The sequence below is a fragment of the Phaethon aethereus genome (assembly GCF_964289735.1).
Source record: "Phaethon aethereus genome assembly, chromosome: 3".
NCBI classification, from domain to species: Eukaryota; Metazoa; Chordata; class Aves; order Phaethontiformes; family Phaethontidae; genus Phaethon; species Phaethon aethereus.
This window is the reverse complement of record NC_138576.1, coordinates 61002560-61025345: the sequence shown is the minus strand read 5'-3', so window position 1 is coordinate 61025345 and position 22786 is coordinate 61002560. Positions and strand designations below refer to the sequence as shown.

The following is a 22786-nucleotide window of genomic DNA, read 5'->3' as shown; positions in this document are numbered from 1 at the left end:
AGGACCACAACACATAGAAGAGCTAAGAATGACCTTGATCAGATATACATAATGACTCGTGCCTTCCTCAGTGGTTTTTTGAAGATACAATTAAAAATTATAATCTACAAAGATTGCGACATGACCACAGTAAGTAACTTACAGCAAACTGAGAAGTAAGGCTTCCTCTGGCTGGAGCAAATAGATATGTTCACCAACGCCCTGCTGAAGAGTATCTGACCATATCTGACCACCAAAATGAGAAGAGCCATTAACATCCTGAATTAATGGGCCTAGTGGTTTTCAAATGAGGTATTTTCATGATGGACATGGTGTGGATTCAGCAGAGTTTGTCCTTTAACAAATACAGCTTCAATTTCAAAGATTTGATTAGGCTTAATACCATTAGGGAACCATTACTGATTTTATGCTGTTGTTACTGCTTTAACTATCAGTTTCTGAACCAAAAATTGCAGACAGTTGACTTGACCAAGAGTCAAGGTTTAGGAATGCAAAAGCAAATCCAAGGTACAGATGAGCTTCAGATGTGGACAGGCTTCACAGGGTTTAATAGGCTCTCCAGAGTTTGTCAGGTCACATAGGATTTGGGGGGGGGGGGGGGGGAGGGCGCACGGGGAGGAGGGTGGTGCGCACGTGCAGTTGTTTCTTTATGTTTTTTGTTTGCTTTAAGCACAGCTGGCCTCAGCCACAGCCATCAGAATTCATACGAGCAGTTATTGCATGCAACAATTAAAACAAACCTCACAACCATCTTTTCTGGTTTATTGTATACCATTTACAAAAAAACAAAACAAATGAAAATTATCTTCTTAATAAGCAATCCTTGATCACCACCACGTGTTTCTAAAACAGCCAGATGTTCACAGTTTAAGAAGCCAAATAATATTACTACTTTTTTGTGAATGTTAATGGTAAAAGAACAATAATAATGGTTTTAGTCAATCATCATTAGTACTTGAAAGTACAAATATAAATTAAACAAGACTCAAAAAAACTTGTACAATAAAATCAGCTATAAACAAAGCTAATTAAAAAGAACTGCACTCAACCTGTGTTGTGGGTTTCATCTTGTTTTAAAATTAAAAGCAGTATTTATTTTTCTGAAGCATCCAAATGAATGTTCATATCCAGATGTCCTTACAAAGAAACACGATCTTCATTCTTTCCTCATTTTTTTAATCTGTTTATATTATATTTTACTTCTGATTGTCTTTTTCTTCCTTGGCAATCCTCTTCGTCACACCACTGAAATACTTCTCACGGAATGAATTGTGTCCCCTGTATGGCATATATTGACCATCCAACAAGTAAGAATTCTGATCTTGATCCTGCATGGTATCAAAACGCAAGCATTAGGTTTTACAGTAGTATGTCCAGCATGTATTGCCATTCATTTTCCTCCAGACTTTTTCAGACAATTACAAGCAAAAGTAAAGTTGTTTGTTTTGTTTGGTTTTTTTTTTTATAATTCAATGGCAAACATTTATGTCATTAGATTGATTAAAGAATTCCCAAAACAGAATGCTAAGGTTCCCATTAGGATTAACAACAACATGTGCATCCTACTGCAAAGTCTTAACATTTAACAGAAATGAAAATCCATATGCAATGGATTCTCATTTGACATTGATCAAATACAAGTTGTAAGCAGACAAGGGTTTTGTTTTTTTTTTTTGTTGGGTGGGGTTTTTTTTATGTACTCATTCAAATTTTCATTATTCTACTCTGCACAGAAAAATGATGCAAGTTGTCAGAACCAAACATTTGAAGTTCTAACAATGCTGCATCACTGGAAATATCTCAGCTAACATCACCAGAATCCCATCCTTGCATGAATAAATGAGAGCACAGGTACTATGCCACACAGACTTTTATAAAGGAAAATACAAAGATTACTTTCTGGAAAAAATATCATCTGGAAAATTCAATCACTCAGAGGTTTGTGGCAGGCAGATACAAACAGAAGAGGAACACAAATAACCTAAATGAGTTCCTACAGACACTGGCATGCTATCAGAGGATTTTTTCCTGTATAGTATTCACGCACTTCTGAAAGTTAAAGTTGACACAGTAAATTCCTACACATAATACCTACTTGACATCAGCCAGGAGCATCGTTTAGAAAATTGGCCCATTTTATATACAAAAGGTTTAGTTCATCATGTACTATGGCTTTATACAGTTAAGATACTTGTCAACTAATGTTATCAATACTCTAAGATAAACAATACATCAAACTTTAATCTGAGCGCTAAAGAAAACTGTGGCAACTTTTAAAAACCATTTAATACTTATGGTTCATGTCAGTTTATTATGCTCAATAGCAAGTCAGAACTGAGATAAACAGCCTTCACACAGGACAACTGAACTGTGCAAAGAGAAAATAAAAACAAGCATATGACAGAACTGAACTTCTATTCCACTAAATGTTTCTTATCAATCATCCTCATTACTTCAATTTTTTTCAGCAATGCAGCAACATACAGGTTGGTTCATTGCTTAAGATTCAGTTCAGGGTTATTTGTTCATATTTGCAAATGAGGTTACTGTTGAACGCTTTAGCATAAGTAGTAGGAACATGGAAGTAGATTTAAGTCAGTATTTTCATACATTACAAAAGTATCACAATGCAAGGATGAACTCAACTGTAGTGGACAATCTCTCCCTTCAGCTGTTTTGTAACCTGTCTAGGCTTTCACCTATCAAGATCAACACTTCATCTTGCTTTGGATATCCTAATACGCATTCAAAAGGAGTGAAACAAAAGGTTTTTCAACACAGCAAGATGCTTGTGTGCATATACAAGTGCCCTCTCCCGGACACAATGAGATATTCCTATGAAGTTATTCTCATCTGCTATCCTAGCAGATACCAGCAGCATGCCACTGGCTTAAATTAACTTGCTAAATGTTAAGTGCAATATGGATATCTAACATGTAAAGCATGTACACCAGTAGCAATAAATTTCTACTCTATTGAAATACTGCAATGCTGGAAAATAGCAGGAGAAAATAACCTCAATAAATCCACTGCAGACACCGTACTATCTACTGTCTTTTGGTCACCTGTGTGAGACTGCCGTCTCTAAGACCATTCTCAGGTTGATAATCAACAGGCTTTTAACATGTCCATGAAAAGAAAAAAAAAAATCCCTATTGGCAGACAGGAAACAAGGAGGATTTAAGACATGCTCCTCTCACAGCCAGACTTTAATCACTTTTCCAGGTCTCTTATAGAGGACCACTCTGAGGAAAAGAGCACTTATTCCTCCAAATCTGCACATCAGTAATCCTTCTTTGACCTAAACACACAATATATTTTTATACCTTTGGGATGTGTTTTAATAACAATTCTACATAATTTGCTTGTTTTGAGAAATGGACGGGATATTTGACCCTGGGAGATAATGATGTATAGGTCAATAGTATTTTAATATAAAAAATAATCCCTACAACTTCTAAGAGGTCACACATCTGTACACCATTCATCTTGATTCCTTAAGTAACAAAATGCTGATTCAGGGTGAAGGGAGGAAGGAAGAAAGGAACTACCCCCTCTACACCCAAGCTGGTTAGGGCAATGAGAGGATATGGTATGCAAGAGAACAAACTGCAACTTAAACACAGCTGTAAGAGGAGCATCTGCATGCATCAAATGGAAAGAGGCTTGGTGCATCATTCCACAGCAGAATCCATTTTGTAAATCCAGGCCTCATCAAAAGCTATGCAAATTATTGCTCGCTAGATGAGAGGAGATCTGCAGTCAGGCACGGATTTCTTGGGAGAGCTTAAAAAGGAAGCTCCTGGCCCACATGACAATAATTCCAGCTTAAGAGCTTCCATTCTCTACCTCTCCCCTGTACAGACATGACTGCCCAATAAAGATGGTAATTGCTTTAAAGAAAAAGAACAAATTGGGAATTGCTGCTTAAAAAAGGGAAAAGAAAATAAGAAACCCTGAACTACCTGGAGATCCCACTCACTGTTGACATTCACTAGTCAAAACAGTTTTATGGGCAACACAGAATTGATCAAGGTAAAAGAAATTCTTGGATTCAGAGACCAACGATTTCTGAACAAATTCTAACCTTGAATATTTTATATCTACACGGGCAGCTGTATGAGTACAATCTGAACACGAGGGACGGGCTGCATTTAACTCTACATAGATGAGAACTTGTCACAAATCGTCTTCATGAAACAATTTGTTGTGACGACTTTCACTAGAATTTGCCTGAGCATCAGGCACCAACTCATTTCAGTAAAGCCAGTCAAACACCATCAGTTAAGCTCTATCTTGAGTAGCAGAAACTGGTAGAATACGCACTCTAAATATTTGGCGGGAGTGTTCTGCAGCAAGAGAAGATCTCGTATGGAGGGTGTCAGCAGCGGCGTCAACTCCCCCTCAAATGCATTAACTGTCCAGTGCAGTTAATATGGATGTTTTTTCCTTTCTCTTGCCTTTTTTTTTTTTTAAGTTTAAATTTAGGTAATAGAGTTGAACCCCAGTGTTTTAAGAGAGATAGTCTCTTTTCTCCTCTTAGCATGACACACAGGAAGAGGAATAAGGAGTACTGCTTGTGATGCACAGCTGCATCTAGGAGTGAGAATCTTTTTTCACTTGTTGCCTTTGAAACAACTGTACATAGTTTGCAAGGCATACAGTTTGTAACTGGTTATTCAACACAAAACAGCGAGGCTGCCCATGAAATCATTTCCAAGACTGATCAGCAGCGATCAGCCTACTTGGCACTAAGTCAGCTCTTTCCCCAGTCTGCCAGGACTACCAAGAAGACAAAAGACTTTATCCTTTATTTATAAAAATCAGAGCTGAAGATGTTCATTAATCCCTGGTCATTCATTATCATCATCCTTGGTTCTCACTTTGAATAATTTAAATTCTCAAAATAGTAGACTAATTGCAAACAACAGTTATCACATATAACTTTTGCTCTGAAATGACTTTTCGATGACATTTTACGATGACTTCTGTGACAACTGAAAACCAACAAAGCTCTTGTCAAAGTGCATGCTACCAAACTGCTTTTAGCTAATTTGAGTTTTCAACTCGACACTTACTTGTTCTAAAGACAACACTAAAAAAGGTGTTATAGATCTCCAATAAATAATGAAAGAGGTGGAAGAAAGAGCAGGAAGCTTAAAGATAACAAGAAAGATTTGTTTTTCTTTAAATGTTGGCAAATACTAAGTGAAATTCTAAAGGTTTTTATGAGTCTAGCATGCCTCAGTTCAGCCTCAGGGTAACTACCCACTCTCAGTCTTTGTTTAAAAAAGTCTTCCTAGCCTTATCACAGCTTCCTACCACTACATCTGGTGCTGGATAGTAGCTATAGAAACCACTTGTACTAACATTACACAGCTATAAACAACACCGAGCAATTTCCAAATCAGGGACAACAGGGTCATATCCAGGAACAGACACTGCTAAATTCAGTAGGAAAAATTCTACACCAGTAAAGACTCCGGAGTGACCATGTGACATGGAAATGCTGGACCCATTCAGCATGGTGTATTTGTATGCCTGATGCTCTAGAGTCCTTTCATGGGCAGTCATATGCTCAGAGTTTGTCCTTTAGTCAAGTTTTCTGTTTCCTCTTGCTACATAATTGCTAGGTGTCTCTCTTAGCCCTTGTCAATTATAGATCTCCCAATATTTTTTTAAGAATTCCTGATTAGAAACTTCAGAACTAGGTAGCATTTACCAGCCAAATACATACCATATATTTCTGCAAGACAGCCAGCAGAGGAATGAAACAAGTAACTTGGCAATAGCTGAAATAATTTAGCATAGGGAAATCAGCAAGTCTCAGAAAACAGAGCGCTAGACATACTGTTGTAAAGAATGGGAACACCAAACAACCCTACAGTTAAACACTGTTAGTAAGTCCACCCCTTCTGAAAATAGTTGGTTGATCACCAGATATAGATTCCTAAGAACCCTTGTGGTAATAATGCTGCAAGTTTTTATAGTCCAATTCTCCTGCTGATTAACCACTTACCAGTTATTTGACATTTAAATAAAAAATAATTATGACAATTCAGATACAGGTGGCATAGATTGAGACCTTTCAGTCTTACACAGCTGTATTTTTTAACGCTTCTGAAAAATAAAATGGCACAATGGAAGATACATTTTCACTTGATTTAGGCTGGAAGAATTGGTTCAAACCTTCTCTAACCTAAAGCAAAAGCCTGGATTCTTACTAGATTCACAGCTGACAGACATTACAACATGGATCTACTTGGCCAACAGCTTCTCATTCTTCCACTACCACTGTATTTCAGTTCTTGCGTATGAATGCCTACAGTCTTTGGAGAGCTGAACTTGTATTTTTAGTGCTTAGAAAAAACTCCCTTCACAGTTCAATGAGGATAGACTCACATGCAGCCCTGCCAATTAGAAAGTTTTATTTCAGGTTTAGAGAGATACTAGGGAGATCCATATCTGTTTAATACCAGAAGAAGGGACACTAATGTCCATAGGAAAAAGTTACATATCAGGCTAGTAAGCTCTCACCTCATACCACTTCTGTTTTGTTCCTCTCCCATTCCACACTCCTGTTCTTCACTTCTCTAATTCTTCTGCTTTCAGAGTTTTAGAAGACTAGAAGTCACTAGCTTGCTACTGCTAGCTGCCCTCTACAACAACTGCCTCATTCACTTTTATTATTAACACTATAATTTAAGACTGGAGAGAAGGGGAGTTACTAATGACCACCATGGCTGTCCAAAAAAAGCCTTAAATGTTAAAACACAAAAAACTCTCCTGTTCAAATTGTTCACATGCTGGAAAAGTCTATTCACATCAACACTGTGTTCAGTGAGAAATCTTTTCCAGTTGGCACGATTTCATCATAAACTTAAATAGAACAGACTGGATGCTTACAAGACAGTGAGTTATATACCATCTTTTGTGATGTTTTTAATGCAACATTTATGATCTTCATGCTTATGATTAATTATGGTAGATCAATACTTCAACTAGACATATTCACTTTTTACATTCACTTTGGTCTCCTTCATATTAAAAACACAATGAAACTGCACCACCAGTTTCACATTCAGTAACCGATTGAATACAACCCAGTTAAGAGTTTAGAGTGTTAATAATGAAATCGTATTTGCTGTGAAATCTGCAATTCATTATTGGTGGCAAACACTGGGGAAACTAAAGGACTGCATAATGACACTACATGCTTTGTAAAACTTCTTAGCCACTTGTGAGTACTACAATAGGCTGAATTAAAAGGCATTTGTGAGTACCTGTTACAAACCAGTTCACTAAAGCTGACAGGAACTGTCTGGAAATATAAATGCTTGTATATTCATAAAAATTCACTCTTTCATTTGGGAAAAAGAAAAATGGCCAAAGCTCCAACTATTGAATTTTATGATCATATCTGGTGAGCCAGAAGTGTCCAATTCAAAGGTTGTTCAAGATATTAACACAGGAAAAAACATGTCCCGGGTAAGGGACACTGGGGTGGGGAACCCTTAGATAGTTAGACACCAAACGAGAAGACTCTAAACCAAGCAGGCACTAGCTAAGGAGTCAATACGTATTTTGTTATTTGGACAAGTTTTGCATCATCAGAAACAGTACAGGGGTTCTGGTATCCTTAAATTATCTAAAAGACATCTGGACTCATAAGTGTAAGCACCTGCACAGTTTTATCTAAGCAGTAAGCCTGCCAACTTGATTCAGGTGTTCAGAACTAAGCATTTCCAGACATGAACCTGTCAAAGCACGTACTGAAGAACAGGTGATGCACAAAACAACGAATGATGAAAATCTATTCACAGAAGGGTGGATACCTTTTTTTCATTAGAACATGTTATTCTACAGCACTGGCAATAATAAAATTCCTGCAGAAAACCTTCATGAACACCCCGAGACATACACTTTCATAATATACTCTCTTGGTTCGCTGCTGGTGAAGTTGGCAGCTCTGGCTCTGAACTCCACATACAGTGTTTTAAAAAATTTCAGGTGTTGCCTGAGAAGCTCAGTCATCATTAGCATTATGAATGCAGTACTGAAACCCTGCTGCGTTATCAGTGCAAGCACCATGCAGACACAGCAGTCTGACTGTACCTCCTGTCATTTAAAATAGCTCTTCCAACTGACAAGGAATGTACTTACCGTTTGCATGTATTTTTCATGAAGAATTTGCTTCACCTTTGTTTAGCATCTCTCTTAACAGTATTAGGCGAAAGCAGCAGCAAGAACAGAAAGGAGACCTGAATGCAGTATTCCCTGGTCTCAGCGCCTCGGGAGAGGCACTTTGTGTCCCCAACCAAAAAAAAGCCAATGTGCTTCGCTGTAGTTATGTCACAGCTACACCATTATTCAAAAGATAAAAAAGTACCACTCTAAAAATGAAGGAATAGAATTGAATATGGTTTACCTGTACTGCACAACCTACAAAGGCATTTAGTATTTACTTGGGCACCAAATTACGGTTTGGAATCAATGGGAACTTAGGCACCTCCGTGGATGGGATTCAGAGTTCAGTTTCCCAAGAAAAGCATATGCAACTTTCACAAGTAACTGTTCACATTCACAGTTCAATGATCTGTTTCACACTATTAAGCAGCTTGCTCAGGATGAAAAGTTTATCAAAAACTGAGGAGAAAAAGGGAAAGACCAAAACCAGAATGGTCCCTTAAATCACCACCCAATTTATTTTAAAGAAATATGTGGCAATTTTACAAAAGCTTTAACTCTCATCATAAAAAACTCAAGTGTGATAGAAATAAGGATCAAATGCTGAACAGCACAAAGCTTTTATGAATGCAATAGCTACTATTTTACACAATATAATAAAGAACTCAAGCTTACCTTGAATTCTTTCACCTTTTCCATGGTTATCAGGCGCCTTGATGTGTGGCTGGAAAGCATCTGCTCACAGTTGCTAATAAGTTTCAGGCACGGGTGGCGGGGAATAATCTCTTCTGTATATCTGGAAGAAATAAACACCCACAGAGCTGTAAGCTCATCAGCTGGGAGACTTGCATCTGAAACAAAATTCATACAGATTCTTCATCAAATGGTTTATGCTAGAAAGTTGCTATACATTTTCATCTCGTTAAATAAATTCAGGTATTGGTGCTCCAGAGTTTTTACATCATATATTCCAATCATCTCGTGACATAAAATGTATAGAATACATTAAAACCTCATCGTAAAGAGACAGCGCCCCCCCCCCGCCCCACTTCCTACATGTATTCACATGATGTTAATACATGCACACAGGCCTGCCTGTATAATTTCAAGTAGAAAACATCTCATCCAACCAGCAGTAACAACTTAGGCAATCAGGGCCTGTGATTTTAAAAATGTATTCCACAGTCAACATATATAAAGTTGCAGGAACAAGAGACTTAATGCTGGCTCTCTAAAAGGAGACCACTACACTTCAATTCCAAATCGTACTAAACCAGTTTAGACAGTGACATTCCTCGACTACAGAATTTGGTGTTACAAATGTATCACATTGTAATTGTTCTTTCTAAACATCTTCCTTCCTGGGGAAAAAAAAAAATCCATTATCTTTTAACATCAGATGGTAGTAACACTGGCTTGCAATTAAATCCCGTCTATAGAAGCAAGCGGTTACAGCGTTTTAAATGCCTCCATCTCATAAGCATACTATTTTCTATAGAAACAGCTTCCTCTAAATTGCTTTGAATCCTTTTATTCCTCCAAATGCTGAAAAATGAATTTTCTGATTTAAAAGCTTTGTATGGGATTATAGGAGCAAGAAGTATTGACCTAGCTAATAAGATAAATATGCGATCAGACATCCTTCCTATATACTGAAATATGTATCAGCCATTTAGTCTTAGTTTTTGTAATAAGCTTTCCTGTAATAGTTACTACAACATAATACAGAAAATGGTTTATAGTATTGTCAGTGACTATGATTTCATATAAAACGCTTGCTTTCATGATTCCCCAGTGCTTGAGGATGAGCAGACGTCAGACATTAAAATGCAGAACTAAACAACCTTCACGCCTATCACGTGAACTTAAGAGATACAAAGGAGGAGCTTCCTATTTTTCCTGTAAAGAAGTGTATTTTTCTGAATGGACTTTACAGAGTAAATGTGTTGTTCTGGGAGAAAGAGAAATCAAATGCAACACAACTCAAAACAGAATCCATGTAGGTGCTGATGGAAATCTTGACACTTCTTAAAGATAATTGTGAGCTGTTTAACAAGACAATACCAAATACAGACTTGTAAATAGGTAAAAACCTAAACAGTACTGCCTCTCTGCATTGTTCCAAAACATCCAGATCACAAAACAACCCTTCAGTCACTTCTGATGTATGAAAATCAAGTCACTACTGCATGAAGCACATGCTTTTGACAAAGGAGAATCAAATTAACTCTCAACTGTTTTTTTCTATTACACAAGACTTCTGATGCATCTAGTACCACCAAACTGCCTCTCTCCCTTACAAAGGTACGCACTGTGCCACAATATCTTAAAAGTTTCTCTTCACAACCATATAAAAGCCTGACTGCAAAGGAATTAAAAGAATTCAGACTCAACAATGATTTCAATGTCAGATTGAAAGAGTAAACTTTGGAGTGAGATGCTATCTTGCAGAGGGAGAGATCATTATCGCTCTGTTAAAAAGCCTTGTCTGTTAACATTAATGCATATATTTCTACATTCCTTCAGGTAAAACTCAGAACATTATCAAGTAAGAAATATAGTAGCAGTGGTTTTAACAGACACCCATTTTAATCTATTTTTGTTTTTAATTTAAGGTAATACACAAGGATCTCAAATAACACATGAACCTGACGGCAGGTGTTGCCAAGTGATATCTGATAGCACAGTATATTAGTAGACAGTATCTTATCTTCCCCCCACATAGTCGCTGTAATGCTTGTTCCTGTATTCACCACTACAGCTGAAAATAAAGTGACTATACTAACATGCTGTGCTAATATAGTGACTTCAGTATTTCAGTCTTCATTGCATAGTCAATTCACAGTAGCATGTACAAATTTACTTTTTAACAGGCAACCCAACTAGAGCTTGACAGAGCTGACCTCCCCAAAACAGCAACTAAAGTAGAACCAGAACATGCAGTTCATAGTTACCTAAAGTTAAACACTTTATACTGCTGTACTGACAAAGCATGCTCTCACCAATGTTCCACAAGCAGACAAAAATCTCTGGTATCTTTACAAACAGAATAAACTCAGTAATTCCAAACAGAGTTTATTGATGTGGAAATCTAAGAATTCACAACCACACATGGTCTGTCAGGGTTAAGCATGCATAGATAGACATTTTTAACAATTAGCTATAACACTGTTAATGGCATTCATTGCTTTGTTTGTGAATAGTCTTACAAGAAAAAAGCTTAAGATACCAATTCTATCATTAAAATAAAAATGCAAGCTACTAAGTGCACAATTCTGTCACAGAAGTATGTTACAGAAATGGCTCCTCTTGATTTCCAAATTTTGTAAAAATCACATTCCGTGTGATAATTAAATGTAGGACTGTAATAAGCCATTTCCATGGTGAAACCATGGACAAAAAACACTTCATGTATTAGTATAGTTTGACTGTACATAGAAACATACAACATTGTAGAAGCTACTTTCAGAGCACATCTACATCTCGAAGATACTTTGAAACAGCTACTGTACATCAACTCCCCACTTTACTATGTAAAGTTTTGGAAAAAAAAACAACACCAAAACAAAACAAAACCGACCAGAAAAAACCTCCCATCAAAACCTTATCTAAGAGATGCTGAAGGTATGCAAACAGATGTCTTTGCATTTAAATCCAGTTCTAATCCCAGGCTGCACTACTGAGCAGACAGCATCTCAGTCTCTGCTGGCCTCTCTCGTCCTTAACAGGGCTGCTCCCCTACACTTCCTGCCTCTCACTGCCATCTCTTCGTCACTTGACTTTTGATTTCTCAGAAGAAAGCTAAATTGGTAGTGCCAAACCCCAAAGAGGCAAGAATGTTCTCTTAACAGGACCTTGTCATACGCCTCTATAAACTCTTCTACTCTAGTAGAAACACATATTAATAAGAGCCTTGGTACTACTATCTTAGAAACCTATCTACACCTTGAAAGTTTGATTTTCTAAGCTTAAACCTCAACCTATTGGCCATGCATTTGCAAGGACATGTGAAGGCTTTTTTCTTTTTTGGTAATAGACAGGAACTATCTTCACCCAAAAACCTTATTTCAAAATCTGCTTTCCCTCATATGAGACTTTAAAATATGAAGTCTGAACATTACTCTTAAGTGCTAGTAGTATGGAAGTTCCAGCTGTACTATGCCACAAAAGAAAACACAGTGAGAATGAAGCATCTGTTCTGACATACTACATACCAGAAATCAATAATACATACTCAGGCCTGTATATCGGCAGCCAGTAAACTAATCTTCCTCCCATCACCAGATACTCTGCTGCAAACTTCAATAGGTCAAAAAAGATGTCACTTAGATGATAATTTGATGAAACGAAGATGTGATTTTCTGTGCTAAACAAAAAAATTTACAAATGTAAATATAAAAGCACGGGAAACACCTGCATTTTTAATTAAAAAAAAAAAAAAACAAACACAACAAACAACTCACAAACCACAAAATAGCACTATCTGAGATTTGAAAAACTACCTAGGACAATCCGTGAGTACAACTTCTACTGTGAGGAATATGACTTCCCAAATTCCCCTACTGGCTCTTTAGACTATCATCTGTAGTACTTGTGGAAGTCAAAGAATCACAAGCATGCTGGGAATAGTTATTTTGCACAACATCTTTCCTTAAGGGCAATTTAGAGTAAAAGGCAGAAGACAAGGAAGGCCAGGCAGTGCAGAAGCCACCTGTTATCTCTGAAGAGAGAGCAAGCAGCAGTGGAAATCCATGAGAGAAGGTTAAGATAAAATAGGCGTATTACATATTAGACTGATTTTGCAGATTGTAGCAACTGAAGAGAACTTTCTGAGAACAGGAAACACAAGGTTAATGGTGGCTCACAGAGTCGAGAAACGGTATTTGAAACCTGACCACATGCAAATGATAATCAGGGAGAACAAAACCAATTTCAGGACTTCAGGAAGTGACACACTAGTTTTGTAAACAGAACAAAAAGGGCTTTTCTTCTTTAGTTGTTATCACTACCAATTTTTTTAAACTGCTGACAGCCAAAAAGAAATAATAAAGATTCTAAAATTGTGACTCGGTTTCCATTAAGACATTTATATTCTACAACAAACACGGCAGCTTACCTACCTTCTTTCAGCTGACTTAACCGTTTCCTTTTGCGAACCCATTCTGCGGGTAGCTTCTCTGATACCGTATGGTGCTATACAAAGCAAATGCATAATGCAGAGATGAGAACCTCACCCTTTGTCCAAATAACATACAATTGTATTATACATACACCAACAGTGCACAAACTGTGGCTTACACAAAGTTAAAAAAAGAAAAGCTTTTACAAAGTAAAAGTTGGTAAGGGTAATTTCTTCAAGATCTGTTAAAAGCTTCTTGCTCCAAAAGGTTACTTTAAAACTGTTTCAAAGAAAGCCCTTCAGCTGTAAAGGGCTTCTAGCAGCCTAAACATTTGCTACACTACAAAAGACAATGCTTTTCTGTTTTGTTCATGAAAAGATATTCCTTACATTTCCAACAGGTGACAAATAATCCCATCCTCTTTTGTTTGACAGACACAAACATCTCCCCTATAGCACTTAGCTAATCTTTTTCAAAATGAAATTGTATATATTGGATTTTCTTGCCAACACATTACACAAATAGTAAGTCTCACACAGACAGATAAGAAGAGCCAGAGATGGCTTCTTCTCATACATTTTTGCACATTTCTAATAGCATAACATACTTATTTCATGTTCAACGAACAAGTTGTGACACAATTTGCAAACTCGGTTCTAAGTCATATTAATGGTCTACATTATCTTATTGCCAAACAGGCCAAATAAAAATTAGCAGGCAACACACAAAGAGAAGTCATACTCCCTATTCCTAATTAATATAAATGTATCATGGTACGAGCCAGGAGTAGAGATCAGAAATTGCTGTATGAAGGTCTTTTATTTATTCCCTTAGCCACTACTACCTCTCAGGCATGACAAATGGTGTTAAGTACATAGGTTTCTCAAAGAGTGGAGGAACCTTTCAAGCCGCTAGTGCTTCTAGTAGTTAAGTGTATCAGAAATGCATTAAAATTTCTCTTGGAAGCATTCCCATAAGCACTTAATGTAAGCCTCCAGAAGTCCATCAGAGTTGCATGGCAGACTCCAGTGTGTTGCAGATCAAGTCCTAACAGCAGCATGGACCATTATGATACGAAGTCTCCGTGCATCAATAAAGTTATGCCTTTACTGAATGAGACTTCTTTGAAGGATGGTTTTCAGCCATATTGACTTCTACTGGCAACGGTAATATTCTCTCCATGGAAGAAAGTATTATCTCCAGCTTTGTTACACATTTATAACTGTCCTTACAATAAATGCAGTCATGTCAAATGCATCTCCAATTTCCACAGTGCTGCCCACAACAGTCATCTTTTGTAATATGGAAACTGTAGATCTGAGCACTCATCAAGACATTAAATCAAGGTACATAGGCATAGACATAGGCAATAATCTCCTAGTCATCATTATTAGGCAACAAAAAGTATTAACAAACTTACGATCCGTAATGATTGCATCAAACAGCATCCCTTTTCGCCATATTGGTCTTGAAGAATCAGAAACCAGTGCGTCAAGGTAGTATTTCTCTAAACCATACTGTCGGAGATTAGCTCTGATATTTTCATCTGGCCCTCTCCATTTCTGGTTCTTTCTGCTCGCCTTGCCTGGTGGGGGTAAGGCACGGAACAGAAAAAAAACATACTCAACAAATTATTTTGTAGGAAAAGCTTTCATATACTCTACCATTTATGTTAAAGAATTAGATGACACACACAAAGCAAGGATTTATCCCCTGCTTTATTGTACTCACCAACAGAGGTATTTGTGATAAATTTCACAACTAACAAGGAATAATGAAAATACATGAGAAACAGTTCTGCTGGCACTGTCTGTATAGGGTGTCACACAATGCATTTATAAAAATGTTCCTTTCTAAGATGTTCACTTCAGACTATTGCTATCAGTCTGTCATAATCCTGTCCAATAAATCAGATATAATTCGCACTGCAGTTTTCAGAGAAGTAAGAATGGGATTAGACTTCCTGGGTTAGGTTAGAAGAAAAGCTTCCTACATCACAGAATAAAGAAAGTGCACAGCTGTTGTCATTACTATTCAGAACTTCTGTTTTGATGTTCAGTATACCTTTTATTAAATATTTCCTGCTTAAAAATTAAGAAAGTAGCTTAGCTACAATACATGTAAATTGGTCAATAAAAATAAGCATGACCAAATAAATTCTGTGAAGATTAACGTTGCTTTAAAATCCACTAAGTATCATCTGCTCTCATCAGTATTCTTAAATTCCAGACAGTAAGATTTCAGTGTTTCAAGAAGAGGTAACATACCTAATCCATGGATTGTGTTGTAATCTATATCAGTACCACACACATATGCTCCAAAGTGCGCTGAGGAGATAAGAAGGCCACCTATAAAGGGGAGAGAAGGTGAAAAGTATAAACTGCGGTCATAAATATTAACTGTGTTAGGACTGTGTTAGGATTTTTTGCTCAGGAACTTCAGGAGTTTACACAACAGCACACTAGACCCAAAGCTAGACCCAAGGCGGGGAGGGGAGGGGAGAGCGGGGAAGAAAAAGATAATTTAAACTACCCATCAGTTAGAATCACTATGCAACTATAATCAGACACAATAACACACAGTCCCTGATCTTCCTTATCTTGCTATGCCCTATGTCACTCCTTATCTCTGGAGACTGTTATTAGGATTTTGTTTATGGTTTTCTGTATTTCAAGGCAATGAGATCCTTTAATCATTACATGAACCAAAACATTTAATTCAACTTTGCAAGCAGACGCTTTTCAAACTGTTGGCAAACCATTTGAAAAAAACATCACCAAATGGCAATTCTACAGTGTCTGTTCTCAGTCTCCTTAACTGTGTCTAAAATCAAACTTGTTGCATATGCGGCCATTCCCTGAGTAAGAAGCAATGGTCAAGAACCTTGTAAATATAAACAGATCAAATGTGAACAGCAGTATCAAAAAAGTTTCTGTAATTGTTTTGCAGTGACAGCTATATACAGAAGCATTTTTTTTTCCTGTGAGTGTGCCACCTATTTTGTCAACACATTTATTAGCTAGCTTATCCTGCAATAAAACTGATTGTTTATCACTACTATTGTGATCTGCCTTCCTAATTAAAAAAACCTACCAAAAAAGCATGTGTGATTTCACCTTGAAACAGGGCAATGGTTGAATAGTCCACAGAAAAGGGCATCTCCTTTATGTCTTTAACAGGTTCCAAATAAAAAATTAGGACGGACAGCAGAGGATTACCAAAAAGCTGTGTTGTCGAGTTGTTAGTAAGGAGATATGCACCTAACGGAATAGTCTAGAGCAGAAGAGTGGCTGAGAACAAGGCTGTAAACTCCACACTACTGATGCCAACTGCTCATAGATACAAACAATCCTGCTAAAATAAGGGGGATGATTGCTGCAGGATGAGACTTGACCAGCGCAGGGAACAACATGCAAGCTGGCTGTGCACGTGACAGCAATTCTCCCACTCACTGGTAGCCTGGAAAGGAGCATCTCAGGTGGCTGCACTAAGCACTGGCAAATCGCTAACACACACTGTGTATACAGGCTAAAGGTCCTGTCTCAGGGCACTAGAAAACTCCTGTAGCATATGCTAATAATCTCTACCAAACCTAAAGGTGAAGAAGAAGAAAAAAAAAGATTCCTCTGCTTTTTCTTGTGAAATGGATCAGGGAAAAGCAAGGTTACTCACCCCAGAGGAGTCACCCATTTCCCTTCTCGGCTGCAATCCCTCAGAACAGATGGGCAGTACCTCCAGAGGGTCAAGACAAATTTAGCTAGCCCTGACCCCAAGTATGGGATACCACCCAGTCCTATAAAAAAAGTAAAAAGAAAGTACTTTGCCCATCTAAGAATGTTTTTAATCATAAGGAAAAAAAAGTTAGGAAAACATGAACTTACAGCTTTTGATAAATCTCAGCTGGAGCTACTTCAATTGTGTTCACACAGAAGGTGCATGAATACTTAAATACTCTAATATGGCCAACCCTTTGACCTACTATATTAAACAGATGTATACAAAGGGTTAATCAGAGAATCATTGTGTCCCCTGATGAGTATTAGCAGAATGACGATGGCACAGAACTTCATGCCTTTCTACCGGACAGTGTCTATCCCCCATCTCTTGAGCACCGATGAGGATCTGGTCATACCACTATCCTCCAGGTTGTCAAAGAAATAGTTCCTGTCATTTGCAATTACACAGCATCATGAATTGGCAAAAGGGAAGTAGGGACAAATGTTCCAAAAGTACAAACAATAAGCTTACTGAGATAACCAGAACAGATTGTCTAGGAGGACAATACAAAGTATTCAGGTAAAAGACTTGATTTGTTCTTCTGGAAAACTACAGACTTCCTTGTCTCCCAAGACAGAAGAAAGAATATCTAAAAAGTTTTTGGAAGTCACATCCTACAACTCAGAACCAATCCTGGTTATTCCAGTTCTGCTTTACAAAAAGGGAGAATTATGTCTCCTAAACCAGCCGGGTCAAAAGCACTTTTCATTCTAAGGACAAAATCCAACTGCCCACTCCTACACTGATCTGGAAGACTTGGAATTTGGCTCATCTAGCAAAACCAGTTTATTTCCAACAAGCAAGCACCATTGTGCAAGGCTGTTCTAATTCAGTAACATTTACCTTTTCAGCACAAAAAGTAGGAGAAACCAAGATAGGTATTAAAGTTGCACCAACAAAGAAACCTGAAATACAGTTTCTTCAAAGTATTCCTCAAATCTGGAATGCATGTTCTTTCAAAACCTATCACCTCAAACTCACTGATCAACTCTCTACTCTACCTCCCCAAGATTCCAGTGATACGGCACTTCTGCACTGACAATCTTGAAAATCCTCTAAAGGACCTCAAGAGAATTGAAATTCCTGGGGTTTACTCACCAATAGTAGATGCAAAAGCCACTGTTTAGTTATTTAGTCATAAATACACTTTACTGACAAAAGATGTGCCATGCTGTATTTCCAGTGTCCCTATGTACCTTTAATCTCAGAATCACAGAATCATTAACGTTGGAAAGGACCTTTAAGATCATCAAGTCCAACCATCAGCCCAACGTCACCATGTCCCCTAAACCATGTCCCGAAGCACCATGTCCACACATTTTTTGAACACTTTCAGTGATGGTGACTCCACCACCTCCCTGGGCAGCCTGTTCCAAAGCTTGACCACTCTCTCCATAAAGAAATTTTTCCTAATACCTAGCCTAAACCTCCCCCGGCGCAACTTGACGCCATTTCCTCTCGTCCTATTGCTAGTTACTTGGGAGAAGAGACCAACACCCACCTCACCACAACCCCCTTTCAGGTAGCTGTAGAGAGCAATAAGGTCTCCCCTCAGCCTCCTCCAGACTGAACAACCCCAGTTCCCTCAGCCACTCCTTGTAAAGACTTGTTCTCCAGATCTCAAGTCTGTACGTTACAGATGTCTAGGGTAATGAAATCAGGAAGTTTGCAATTCAAATCATTAGGCAATTCAAGGAGAATTTTGTATATGTTACACTTCTGAACTGAAATGCTTACGACTTAACACTTATTTTGAATCTCTATAGCTTCACCACCTTTATGTGGTTTTTCTTCCTCTAACTTTACTCTTCCTTTTTCTTCTTCAATTTTCACTCCCAAGAGAATGTATGCTCTCAAAGAAATTTTTGTCATTTAGGTTTAGCAGATTTTTGTAAAAAAAAAAACAAAAAACAAAACAAAAAACCCAAACAAAACCACAGACACCAAAATAAAAGAAACTGCTTAGAGATCAACTAGGGACATTTCCTTAACCTTTCAAAGAGTACCAGCCATCTGCAAGGAACACAAACAGAAGGAGAAGGAGGAAATTTCATAAGAGATTGTTATGCACACAAAAAAATCAGGTTGCATATGAACAAAAATTTAAGACAAAAAACATACAGTTCACTGAAGCCTTGTGTTTCTGAAAATATTATACCCCTGGTCTATTTTCTATGGTAGAGAAAAGCCACACACTAATATGAATTTGTCCTACTAGTGACCCTGTAGTGTTACCTTCTCTCTCCCTAACTTCTTTGTAATGATTTGTGTAGTGAATTATCTTCATCCTCCCATTAACGTAAGCATTTTTAATTGTATGTGTCTCACATATGGTCTTCTTGATCAAAGTTTAGCAAAATCCAGGTCAGAAACACAATCTTTGTTATGCTTTTGAAGAAACTACTATAAATAGTTTTAACACCATATACTCTGGTATGAGTAAATGGCACAACCTGATACAACAGATCTTGTACTTCACCTACAAAACAGCCGAGTTTCCCTTAGGTAGAAAGTACTTCTATGGCACACACAGCAATACGTGGAATAAAGTCTCCCCCTCGTGGCTTAACTAAGAAAAACTCAGCTGGGGGCAAATACATGGTGTGAACAAGTATTACTCCAAAGACAAGATAGTACAAGGAACTGATCACTACTGAACGCTGCGACCTAACTACATGTTGTATTAGATGCCCAGAAGTGCCCTTAGCACTCCTGTAAATAGCCACCGCCAAAAAATGCTGCTCCCAGTAACATTCTGAAAGCAGCTGCAGGGACTACTCTAGTACTCCAAATTTCAGTTCTTAGTCACTTTGGATCTTAAGAGGACCATGACACACATGAACTCATGTTTAAGCCATGTCATACAAAAAAAATATATAGTTAAGACATTTTACATTTCTGACAAGTCTGTTTAAATCTTCTGAAGTTGGTCTCCTCCCCTCAAAATCCCTTTCAAGTTAACAAAACATTCATTTCTTAATCACCATTTTGCTTTTGGCACCATCTCAAATCCCAGTCACGCACCAGAAGCCACTGTGCCAGGTAAAAGTGTGGTGTCAGCAGTAACACAACCTCCCAGTTTTCCCCCCCAGTAGAAAAAAATATACCTGTTCCAACAAATGGATCATATACAACATCATTGGGTTTTACTCTCCCATGGTTTGCCATAATGAAAGACAGGCAGGCATCCATGCTAGTATTTCCAATAAAGTGTCTCTTTTTTACACTGTAGGACTCGATAAGTTCTCTTTGGCCATCTGCAATCTGTTGAAACATTTAAAATCACTGTCAGGTCTTAGATACAAGAGATCAGCAGACAGGCTACCGGACTTGCTTAAGTGACACCATCCAACAAACAGGTAACTCTCATTTCATAACACATCACTGCTTTCTGCCTTCTGAAACTACAAGAGATTTCTTTCCAAGCAACAGACATCTTGGTGCAATACCTAGATAAATTCTTCAAGACAGAGGTCAAAAATATACAAACAGTTTAGTGGGAAAATTCTTCTGAAGAAGTAACAACTACAGCAACTTCGCTATTATCGTAAGTATCAGAGTAACTTTCTACTAATTTAAAGTAAGAGAATTTCAAAATGTTAAGGAGCAGAAATGCATGTTAACATGTGCATGCACACATGTACATGCTTAAGGTCACAAAGAAGTTTCATCTTCACTGGCTTTTCTGTCACGCTCAAAAATCTAAATTTAGGACAGCGTTGACAGATCAGAATTTACTGGAAAACAAACAAAGACCAAATGCAAGCTTTTTACATCAGACTTCCAAAATATGTTGAAGAGGACCAAAGCAGTATGGAGGAAAATGCGTTCCAAAGCTCTTCCAACCCTATCCCCAGCTCTGGTCAACATCAGCCTTACTGGGTAAACAAAATACACTTGCCTACTTTTTTCAGTTTGGTTTACTTATTTTTAAACACTTAAGGAAGCCAGCACAGATAACAGTTGCCATGTTCTACAGTATTGTCACAACCCAGGGTGATATCACATTAATCGCAGGCATGGAGAATATTCACAGGTGCTAACAGATCACTTGGTTCTCTAACTTCTCTGTACACAGGCCCTGACCATAGCTGTACAACCTCAGCAGCGGTTCTCCCTCCCTCCAGCTGCCCTTGGCCCAGAACATTGCAAGCACACATTCCCATCAGTAGCTGGTGTCATTCTGGAAGATGTCCTTTGGGGACCCACTTTTTCCTTACAAGAAATAAAAGACCAGATCAGATTTACTCAGGATATCCAAATAATGCAGCAGGTTTGGAGTGCATATGCTCAACAGGCAAGGACATTTGTAGTAAAGACCTCAGATGACAAGCTCCAGACAGTTTTTGAATGTGGTTCCTACGGTACAGCACTCCACTGTCAAGTGTCCTCCCCTGGGCAAGCATCCACCTGTGGGCTGGAGCTGCTGATGTCCAAAGCCTCAGGGATCAGTCTGCACCTTTCTGTGGAGGTATCCATCACAACTGCTTAAAGCACTTACAGAATGCTCTGGTGGGGCTGACGCAACTCAGCAGGGCCGTGAGCCATCTACAGTTCCTGTATATCTTTCTTCGTGTTTGAAACAGGCTGCTGGTGCTTTTAGCTCCATCTGGGCCCACAATAACCTACTATACCAGTTAATACAGCTGTGCAGTCTCACTGCTGGGTTGAGTTCCGTCAGTGAAGGGCACGACAGGGTGTGTTCCCAGATACAACTTCCATTTTTCCCACCTCTTAATTGCTCACTTAACCTATTTCTTCCTAGTCACAATAAGGAGTTGCAAGACTTGCATCAGTGTATTATGCAGTGACAAATTCAGCCATAATTATATTGTCTGTTTCCATTAAAACTCAACACAGTTTTTAACATCTAAATTGAAGAATGCTTTCCTGAAAATACAAGCTCATAAGAACTGAAGCAAGCATATTCACGCACCCATCTACCAAAATACAGATGACAGGGCTCTTCTGGAACGTTATTAGGATCCATTCCATAATCTTCCAAAATCCAGAAGATGTGTTCTGGATTCTTTAAATTTACTTTTCCTTTGAATGGCAGAAATTCAAGGGCCTATACAATAAAGAAAAACAGAGTCAAAAATTACAAGGTCAAATTTTTGAAATAGGCACCTCAAAAAAACCAACCAAACAAAAACCCAAAAACCAAATCACAACTCCACCTGTAAGAAATTATGTGTAAGTACTAAAAGTACATTTTTCAAAACTAAATTGTACTAAAAGTGTGTTTGTCTTTGTATATGCCTTACGTTGCCTGTTTAGAAAAAAAAAAAAACCAAGGTCATGAATTTTGAGGAGAATGTTAATTCTTTGTAAACACAATTGTACTAAAAGTACAATTTTCTCTGGATTTTGGAAATGCTTTTCTTGTGAATAAAGATAACGACTAAGGATTAGAAATCAGGAACCATTACATTTTTTATTAACTGAACAGAACTCAACTTTAGAGGAAATGAACTGTGCATATTAATTATGCAATTTTCAAGTTATAAAACCAACACTGATGATGAACAATGGGATTTAAAACTTCAGTGATGTGCAGCTACACCAATTTACATACCCAGCATTATTTAATGTATACAAAAACGGAACAAATAGGAAAGGGCAGCTACTATTAGTACAGATAATTTCAGTCTCTATAAATGAAGTAAAAAGGCTAAACAGCTGCTAAAAATAGAATGCAG

General features: G+C 37.8%; 1 protein-coding gene across 1 annotated transcript in view; it reads right to left on the bottom strand.

Moving 5' to 3' along the window:
* Window positions 1–1019: 1019 nt before the first annotated feature.
* TRMT11 (tRNA methyltransferase 11 homolog) overlaps window positions 1020–22786 on the bottom strand; it is a gene marked incomplete at its 5' end in the record, with an annotated part of 28952 nt that continues 7185 nt past the window's right edge. Inside the window, 8 exons of the mRNA XM_081997013.1 lie at window positions 1020–1328; window positions 8863–8983; window positions 12422–12553; window positions 13308–13380; window positions 14728–14892; window positions 15575–15655; window positions 20192–20348; window positions 22021–22155. Of these exons, the coding sequence (XP_081853139.1) occupies window positions 1197–1328; window positions 8863–8983; window positions 12422–12553; window positions 13308–13380; window positions 14728–14892; window positions 15575–15655; window positions 20192–20348; window positions 22021–22155 (996 nt within the window). The 3' untranslated portion in view covers window positions 1020–1196. The remainder of the gene's footprint in view (window positions 1329–8862; window positions 8984–12421; window positions 12554–13307; window positions 13381–14727; window positions 14893–15574; window positions 15656–20191; window positions 20349–22020; window positions 22156–22786) is intronic.